General features: G+C 47.9%; 1 protein-coding gene across 1 annotated transcript in view; it reads right to left on the bottom strand.

Annotated features, from left to right (window-relative positions):
• Positions 1–8,503: 8,503 nt before the first annotated feature.
• Positions 8,504–10,103, bottom strand: part of ngfa (nerve growth factor a (beta polypeptide)) — a 72,254-nt gene continuing 70,654 nt past the window's right edge. Inside the window, exon 2 of the mRNA XM_064993598.1 lies at positions 8,504–10,031. Within this exon, the coding sequence (XP_064849670.1) occupies positions 9,154–10,020 (867 nt within the window). The 5' untranslated portion in view covers positions 10,021–10,031 and the 3' untranslated portion in view covers positions 8,504–9,153. The remainder of the gene's footprint in view (positions 10,032–10,103) is intronic.

Below are 10,103 nucleotides of genomic sequence, written 5' to 3'. Positions count from 1 at the left end.
GGGTTCCAGACCGGCGGTTCCAACTCGACACAGACAGGCAGGGACAGCAGACATGCGGACTCGCTGATTCCAGTCCAGTGACTGCATGGTTTATTCTGATTGGATATGAAGCTGGCTGGCCGTGTCCTCTCCTGCATGATTTGGTCTGATGGTGGTTAGGCCGTCTCTTATTTTTTTCCTCAGACAGAGCTGAATCAGTGGCGATTTTAGCATGTAAATCTTGGTGGGGCAAACCATTTTTTTTTAATCCATGCCAGCAAAGCCATAGCACAACATGAATTGCACGATAACGTGAAAAACGGTGCACATAAACTGTTACGGAATACACAAAGCTGTCCCAACAGCAGCGCTTTCTTGGCTATCAGGGAAACAACTAATTCAACCTCATTTACTGCCTTAAAAGAACAGCTGACATGGCTGACTTGCTTGAACAAATGTGGTTTCTACTGACAATCGAGGTGTACAAACCATGGCATAAGGGGATGGAGAGCGGATTAGAGGCAATCCGTAATTTCGATTAAGACATTAATGAGGGAGCGAGGAAGGACTTTGAAATGTACAGCGACAGAATTCAGAACATGGGCCGTTCTTGCAGTATTCTCCCTGTACACCAAGTCAGGACCGTAGGATAATTAAAGGGGCCATATAAGCAGTGGTGACCTGTCATTCAGGGCAGACCCCGACTGTTTTGAGACCCACATTTTTAGCAAAAATAAATGAATACATTTTTTGTTGTTGCCTGTTTTGCATTTTATTTGACATTAATATGTGTCACATATCAGTTTGCAAACAATGTACAAAATACATATATGTCATTAAGTTAATAAAGCCACTTACAAACATGGTCTTTTTTTTGTTTTCTTGAGTAAGGCAGCTCCAAAATGCAGGTGTTTCAGCCTATCTCAGTGCTTTCTGTGGTGGTGGGGCAAGCTAGTAGAAAATGCGTTGCGCCATGATTGGCTCAGTGTTCTGTCACTCATGGGGATACTACGTCACCACCAAGTCTAAGGGTAAATTCTTATCTAGCCCCTCGGGTGCTGCCATAGAGTGTCATGGTTCCACCTGTCACCGTAGGGCAGCAGAGACCGTCCTAGAGACATTAACGACACTCAGGTTTTATGCTTGGAAGAGAGACCCTTAAACCCAGACATGGACCACACACCCTCTCCACTGAATAGCAGACTAATGATTGCTTTGCAACACTTGCAGTTAGCCACTGATTCCTTCCAAACCACTCATTGTTGAATTTGCAATTTTCAACTTGTTGTGTAATGTTTATGGCCAATGCACACCGATACGTTTTATCTATAATTTCTCTTTATAATTTCTCTTCACATGACAAGGATTAATAAGGATTTGCCAATAGATTGTCGACTTGATTCATGATGATGATGACTGCTAGCTAAGATTTTGAAAGTATGATGTTGACACGATCAGTCCAATCAAAGCTACGATAGATATAATGTAATTAAACAATTTTATCTGTGGCCAATGGCCTTGAGCCTTCTTGGATGGGCACCTCTAATGTAACTCTATGGCAGCACCAAAGAAGGGGCTTGAATTTTTGTGCTCTCCCTGTGATGTAGTGTCCCCATGAGTGACAGAACACACTGAGCCAATGACGGCGCAACTAGAGAACATTACCAACCCCTACGCTCTGTATTTCCCACTGACTGCCCCACCACCATAGAAAGCACTGAGCTCGACTGAAACACCTGCACTTTGGAGCTGCTTTACTCAAGAAAACAAAAAAGAGACCATGTTTGTATGCGGCTTCATTAAAACTCAATTATCTTTTTTATTTGTTTTTGTTTTTTTACATTGTTTGCAAACTGATATGTGACACGTATTAATGCCAAAATAACATGCAAAACAGGTGGGGCTTAAAACAAGCTCTGCCATCTGCACTGAATGACGGGCCGGCCACTGATTACCTATTGGGAAGCACAAAGCAAAATGCTGAGCTGTCTGGCCCTAATCGACAGTATACCATGGCAAACTATTTGACCATAGTTTATCAAAACCTTGACAAAGTACAGGCTGAGTGATCACAGCCTTGTCATTGAGAAGGGTAGACACAGGAAAATCTGTCTTCCTGTAGAGGAAACGCTGTGCAACCACTGCACCACAGCAGAACCTGAGACAAAGCTGCATTTCCTGACAAAATGTCAAAAATATAAAACAATTCATGTAATTTCTCCAAATTTGAAACACTTATTCAAGGTTTATTCAAAGACCTCTCTGGTGAGGATAGGCTACCCGAGAGAGACAGTGCCTCCAACCACTTACCCTTATGACTAGGGCCCAGAGGTTTTCCTTAAACCTTTATGACTAGGGCCCAGAGGTCTTCCTTGAACCCTTATGACTAGGGCCCAGAGGTTTTCCATGAACCTTTATGACTAGGGCCCAGAGGTTTTCCTTGAACCTTTATGACTAGGGCCCAGAGGTTTTCCTGGAACATTAAGCTGCACAAAGCGAAGGTGAATTAGTGCTTTATTAAACAAGAGACATTTTAAATAGAGACAGTCATATGGAACGGTAAAACACAAGAGACATTTTAAATAGAGACAGTCATATAGAACGGTACAATACAAGAGACATTTTAAATGACAAACTGAGTTGTGCAATCAACATTATTTTGACACCAACCAAAACGTAATCATGTTTTGGTTTCTGAAGAATATTTGGAACATAAATACACAAAACAGAGACAGAGTACGAGAAGTCGATAGGACTAACGATCAATGTAAATAGTTTTTTTTCTGTTATGGGGAATTATTGATCAATGGGTCAGAGACATGGGAGGAATTTGTCTATACAGTGAGCCTGAAATAGGTTACTTGTTATTTGGCCATTGGCCCAGTTTCACTGCAAGGAATTCTAATTGGTTAACCACAGGCTCGGGCTGGGTTATAAAACTACATCCTGTCCCTTTGTTCTGTGGAGAGAATCACAGGAGAGCATCACTGAGGAGAGAACCACCGAGGACAGAGAAGAATGACCATCTACCTCCATGTATGATTTGTCCTCTTCAAATAAACCTATTTCCCCCCCCCCCCTGATTTTTTTTTCACCTTTATTTAACCAGGTAGGCAAGTTGGGAACAAGTTCTCATTTACAATTGTGACCTGGCCAAGATAAAGCAAAGCAGTTCGACACAAACAACGACACAGAGTTACACATGGAGTAAAACAAACATACAGTCAATAATACAGTATAAACAAGTCTATATACAATGTGAGCAAATGAGGTGAGATAAGGGAGGTGAAGGCAAAAAAAGGCCATGGTGGCAAAGTAAGTACAATACAGCAAGTAAAACACTGGAATGGTAGATTTGCAGTGGAAGAATGTGCAAAGTAGAGATAGAAATAATGGGGTGCAAAGGAGCAAAATAAATAAATAAATAAAATAAATACAGTAGGGAAAGAGGTAGTTGTTTGGGCTAAATTATAGATGGGCTATGTACAGGTGTAGTAATCTGTGAGCGGCTCTGACAGTTGGTGCTTAAAGCTAGCTACTTGCTTTGGGGTCTGTGTTATTAAAGAACAACATCAGCTGCTAACAGTTTCATTCATTTCTCAAGAAGAAGTCATAAGAGTCCCTGTTATAGGTAAACAGCACCCTCTAGTGCACAGGGAGGCAGCTAGATTCAGCAGCGGGAAGGTTTTTTGTCTGAGCGGATGGTTGTGAGGACAGAACATAGTTATAATAATTTTGAATCCGGCAAATTGACCTCAAGTAAGTCCATGAAGACCTTGCATTTGAAAATAACATGCTGATTTCATACCTTGATAACATTGAGACACAATCCCAAACTTTTATTTTTATAATGGGAACATATTACATTTTTAGCAAAAGTCCTTATTTTCTTTACCAAAAACAAAAGTCAATAATTTGACTAAAAACTTTGGGGGGGGGGGGGGGGGGGTTTGGACGCCTGTTGCCGACCCCTGATCTAGTTACATGGTAACAGTCACCAGAGGGCAGTGTGGTTGAGGTTGAGGTTGGGGTTTTGTTTGAGTTTGATGGTTGTGGTTCAGTTTAAGTTTGATGTGTGGTTGAGGCTCTGGTTGGTTTTTGTGGCCGAGGTTGATGTTATGATGGATGTGGTTGATGTGAGCTCATTTTGCAAATAGTTATTATCTGAGATGTTTTATGTTTACCTTAACAGATGGTGACCCCAGCTCGGAGCGAAAGAGCAGCGAGGCTTCCCAGGTCTCGCTTTCCTTTCAACCTTCTTCCAAACCAAGTGATTGGCCCAGATGTCGTAGCACTTGGTCCCCTTCTTGATCCTCCTCAGGTAGCTCTCCTGTTTCTCCTGCACCTAGTCCATGTTCAGTCTCACATCATTTTTACCTGGTCAGAAACCTCCCCGTTCTTCTCAGTCCGTACCTGAAGGTGGTCCTGGAGGTGGTCCTAGAGGTGGTCCTGGAGGTGGTCCTAGAGGTGGTCCTGGAGGTGGTCCTGGAGGTGGTCCTAGAGGTGGTCCTGGAGGTGGTCCTGGAGGTGGTCCTGGAGGTGGTCCTGGAGGTGGTCCTGGAGGTGGGCCTGAAGGTGGTCCTGGAGGTGGTCCTGGAGGTGGTCCTGGAGGTGGTCCTGTAGGTGGTCCTGAAGGTGGTCCTGGAGGTGGTCCTGAAGGTGGTCCTGGAGGTGGTCTAGAGGTGGTCCTGAAGGTGGTCCTGAAGGTGGTCCTGGAGGTGGTCCTGGAGGTGGTCCTGGAGGTGGTCCTGAAGGTGGTCCTGGAGGTGGTCCTGAAGGTGGTCCTGGAGGTGGTCCTGGAGGTGGTCCTGAAGGTGGTCTGGAGGTGGTCCTGGAGGTGGTCCTGGAGGTGGTCCTGGAGGTGGTCCTGAAGGTGGTCCTGAAGGTGGTCCTGAAGGTGGTCCTGGAGGTGGTCCTGAAGGTGGTCTAGAGGTGGTCCTGGAGGTGTTCTGAAGGTGGTCCTGGAGGTGGTCCTGGAGGTGGTCCTGGAGGTGGTCCTGGAGGTGGTCCTGAAGGTGGTCTAGAGGTGGTCCTGAAGGTGGTCCTGGAGGTGGTCCTGGAGGTGGTCCTGAAGGTGGTCCTGGAGGTGGTCCTGGAGGTGGTCCTGGAGGTGGTCCTGGAGGTGGTCTGGAGGTGGTCCTGGAGGTGGTCCTGGAGGTGGTCCTGAAGGTGGTCTGGAGGTGGTCCTGAAGGTGGTCCTGGAGGTGGTCTTAAGGTGGTCCTGGAGGTGGTCCTGAAGGTGGTCCTGGAGGTGGTCCTGGAGGTGGTCCTGAAGGTGGTCCTGAAGGTGGTCCTGGAGGTGTTCTGAAGGTGGTCCTGGAGGTGGTCCTGAAGGTGGCCTGGAGGTGGTCCTGAAGGTGGTCCTGGAGGTGGTCCTGGAGGTGGTCCTGGAGGTGTTCTGAAGGTGGTCCTGAAGGTGGTCCTGGAGGTGGTTCTGGAGGTGGTCCTGAAGGTGGTCCTGGAGGTGGTCCTGGAGGTGGTTCTGGAGGTGGTTCTGAAGGTGGTCTGATCTGGTTCGACAACGTCCACCGCACCAGGTGGGGTTTCAGTGATCTGAAAGGACATTATACAAAAATAGCAATAGGCAAACAACAACACTAAAAGTCAATCACACATTTGAAAGACCACAGTATATGAGATAATTGTGTATACAAGATTACTTCATTCTTACCCGTATCTGTGTCATACAGTATGCAGATGTTCATATTTGTAAACACACACTCTGGTACCACAGTCTTCACCCTCTCAGACTTCTGGCTGGCTAGACAAGGTAATGACCTTTAAGTACAAAGTGACACATTGAAACATTGTGCGCTCTCTGATATGACATTCATTGAAATCCTAATCATTTCAGATATACTAGAATGTGATTGATAAACAAACGGTTCTTTCACTTACCCAGCTGTCCACCACCTCCATCAGAAGAAGAGTATGTTGATTTTGGCAATCATGTGCTTCACTCTGACATGTCCAGCATGCATCTCGGTCATTGAAAAATGTTTTTTCATTGGTAAATCCAACCAGTTATCTAATAGAAGTGAACTGCTTAGCGTTACCCTGAATTGTGAATTTCTCTGAATGTGATGAGATCAGTGGTGTCTTCATAGTACCTCGCCTGGTTGGAAAGATACAATAACATCTCCTTGAGGGATGCCATTGAAGTGTAAGCTACATACAAACGGAAAGCTACAATAACAGTTACAGTAGCTAGCTAGCTGACGTTAGCTAAATAAAACTGTCTGGCTATTGTAGCCGGCTTACATTACATTTACATTTAAGTAATTTGGCAGACGCTCTTATCCAGAGCGACTTACAAATTGGTGAATTCACCTTATGACATCCAGTGGAACAGCCACTTTACAATAGTGCATCTAAATCATTTAAGGGGGGGGGTGAGAAGGATTACTTTATCCTATCCTAGGTATTCCTTAAAGAGGTGGCGTTTCAGGTGTCTCCGGAAGGTGGTGATTGACTCCGCTGTCCTGGCGTCGTGAGGGAGTTTGTTCCACCATTGGGGGGCCAGAGCAGCGAACAGTTTTGACTGGGCTGAGCGGGAACTGTACTTCCTCAGTGGTAGGGAGGCGAGCAGGCCAGAGGTGGATGAACGCAGTGCCCTTGTTTGGGTGTAGGGCCTGATCAGAGCCTGGAGGTACTGCGGTGCCGTTCCCCTCACAGCTCCGTAGGCAAGCACCATGGTCTTGTAGCGGATGCGAGCTTCAACTGGAAGCCAGTGGAGAGAGCGGAGGAGCGGGGTGACGTGAGAGAACTTGGGAAGGTTGAACACCAGACGGGCTGCGGCGTTCTGGATGAGTTGTAGGGGTTTAATGGCACAGGCAGGGGGCTTCAGCTGACGAGACAGGCTGAGGTAAATGAGTACAGTAAACGTCAAATCTAAAAACAGCTTAAGCAACAGAAGTCATCGAATCCCATGTTGAAGCAGAGGGGGACACTATTAGGCCAGGAGACACTATTTGGCATAACAGGCACGACTCACAAACGATTATTATTATCATTATTGTTATGTCAGTCACTGTCAGTCACTCAATTAGCCATGTCAGCTAACCATTTTTAGATTGTAGTTAGTCTATCCAGCTATCTAAACTTGTAGTAATCATGGCTGAATACCACATTGATTTTGGTAGTCATTCTCACTCAGATATCATATTAACATGGCATAAGTCATTACAAAATAGAATTGCAAGAAAGTAGCTCGATCCTCTCCATCCTTTCTCATGCTATCTCCATCCTCGCTCCATCCTCTTTCCCTCTCTCCATCCTCACTCCATCCTCTTTCCCTCTCTCCATCCTCTCCCCTTCCCTCCAACCTCTCTCCATCCTCTCCCCTTCCCTCCATCCTCTCTCCCTCTCTCCATCCCCTTCCCTCCAGCCTCTCTCCATCCTCCCTCCATCCTCTCTCCCTCCATCCTCTCTCTATCCTCTCTCCATCTCTCCATCCTCTCTCCCTAGCTCCATTCTCCCTCCATCCTCTCCTCTTCCCTCCATCCTCTTTCCATCCTCCCTTCATCCTCTCTCCCTCTCTCCATTCTCGCTCCATCCTTGATCTACCCTCTCCATCCTCTCTCCATCCTCGCTCCATCTTCTCTACAGCCTCTCTCCATCCTCCCACGATCCCTCCCTCCAGCCCCTCTCCATCCTCCCTCTCTCCCTCCATCTTCTCTCCATCCATCCTCTCTCTCTCCCTCCATCCTCTCTCTCCCTCCATCCGCTCTCCCTCCCTCCATCCTCTCTTTCTCCCTCCATCCTCTCTCCCTCCATCCTCTCTCCATCCTCTCTCCCTCTCCATACCTCCTCATACTCTCCCCCTCTTCTCCCTCTCTCCTCTCTCCTTCCATAACTCCTCCACTCTATCCTACCCCTACACTCACCCGCTCCTCTCCCGTCTCTCTCCACCTCTCCTTCGGTGTCCAGATGTTAGTTGGGACCGTCCCTACTGTGAGAGCTCTAACATCTTATAGTTCTCAACACCATCGGCTTTGTTAACGGCAGCACTCCAAGGTGACAGGAATCCCGACAGGTTGGTCGCAGACAGTGTGTGTATTCTTGTACTCTGCCTGGTCAACCAGTGAGGGCCAGCACGGCCAGGGTGAGATTCTCCGACATGTCCACAGGCACCATGCAAACTCACACCGGCATACACACATGCACACAAACGCACAAACACACACGTTTGTTATACTATCCTTGTGTGGACCAAACAATTGATTCCCATTCAAATCCTATTTTCCCTAAACGGTAAACCTGACCCTAAACTTAACCCTTAACCCTAACCCTCATTTGAACCCTAAACCTAACCCCTAATCCTAAAATAGCCTTTTAACCTTGTAGGGACCGGTGAAATGTCCCCACTTGTTTGAATTGTCCTTGTGAGGACTTCTGGTACCCGTAAGGAGAGTAAAACCAGAAACACACACACCATGTCTCTCTGCATGGTGTTAGTAGAGAAGGCATCTCTGAAAACCTCCAACAGCCAATGAGGCAGAGAGAAAAGAACCAGACATATACTGAAGAGTTTAATAAATAACAGCATCAACAACAACACAACAATGAAAGCCTGATTTCATTATGTGTGTATATATATACACACTTATTTAATATATATATATATATTCATATTTGACTGTTTAAAATATAAATATGACTTACAGTCCTCATAACTTAGAAGAACCAGGACACTGACTGAGGTAGGGGGGGAGGGGGGGGGGGGGTGATTCAAGAGTGTGTGTGTGAGACCCACCAGGAGGGCAATCATACTCGACCCCTAATGATGGCCGATGATGATGTGTGTACTGTGTGTGGTTCAGGGTTCATGGTCCATATTCCCAGGGGTTAAAGGTCAGTGATGATGATGTGTGTACTGTCTGTGTGGTTCGGGGTTCATGGTCCATATTTCCAGGGGTTAAAGGTCAGTGATGATGGTGTGTGGTTCAGGGTCCATAGTCCCAGGGGTTAAAGGTCAGTGATGATGGTGTGTGGTTCAGGGTCCATAGTCCCAGGGGTTAAAGGTCAGTGATGATGGTGTGTGGTTCAGGGTCCATATTCCCAGGGGTTAAAGGTCAGTGATGATGGTGTGTGGTTCAGGGTCCATAGTCCCAGGGGTTAAAGTTCAGTGATGATGGTGTGTGGTTCAGGGTCCATAGTCCCAGGGGTTAAAGGTCAGTGCCTCCAGGACTTGCGGCTGAGGACACACACACACGCTGCGTTGATGCGTATCAGCCTCCACGCCATCTGCTCCTTGGACTTGGTGAGCGCGAGCACGTACGTGTGCGTGTTGGTGCAGTACGAGTTCCAGTGACGGCTGTCGATGCCGCGGCACCCTGACTTGGCCCCCGCCTTGGGCCCGCCTCCCATAACTCCTCCCCCAGCCCCAGCTCCGCCCCCCGGGGGTGTGGCCACGCGGCAGGTGGTCTCGTAGAAGAACTGTCTCTTGCGGACGTTGTCTATCTTCACCTCTGGCAGAACCTCCACCTCGTTGCCGGCGATGTCTGTGGCCTTGGTCAGGTTCCCCAACCACACGCTGATGCTGTCGCACACGGAGTATTCACCCCTGTGCATGGGCTGCCCCCCCGCCTTCCGCCTCACCCTCACTCCCCCACCCATCACCCTCCCCACTTCCTCCTCTCCTTCCTCTTCCCCCGTCTCCCCCCCCAGGCCGTGGTGAGAGGGGGGTACGTCACTGAAGACGACACGCGGTGAGGAGTGGTAGAGCCGCTTGCTAAACAGTTTGGTGTCCACCTCCGGGATGGAGGAGGTAGAGGGGGAGCCTGTCTCAGAGTGGCCCAGGGAAGAGATCCTGCCCTGGGGTAGAGAGGCTGGCCTGTGGGCCTGTCTGGTCCGGCTGGGTCTCTGCTGAGTCTGCTGAGGTGACACTGAGAGGCGGGCCGCCCGCTGCTGTTTTGCTCTGCCATTGGCTACTGTGTGGTGTTCTGCACTGTGGTTGGCTGCCACCGGGCCCAGGACACCTCCCATGTTCAGTACAGCCTGGACGCCAATCAGCAGAAGCACCAACAGCAACGACCTCATGGGCACACGTCCTGTCAACAACAACATAAACACATGTCCTGTTAACAACAACACACGTCCTGTCAACAACAACAACAACACAC

Source organism: Oncorhynchus masou, chromosome 18 (genome assembly GCF_036934945.1).
Source record: "Oncorhynchus masou masou isolate Uvic2021 chromosome 18, UVic_Omas_1.1, whole genome shotgun sequence".
Classification (NCBI taxonomy): domain Eukaryota; kingdom Metazoa; phylum Chordata; class Actinopteri; order Salmoniformes; family Salmonidae; genus Oncorhynchus; species Oncorhynchus masou.
The sequence above is the reverse complement of the archived record's forward strand: the minus strand, read 5'-3'. Positions and strand labels throughout refer to the sequence as shown.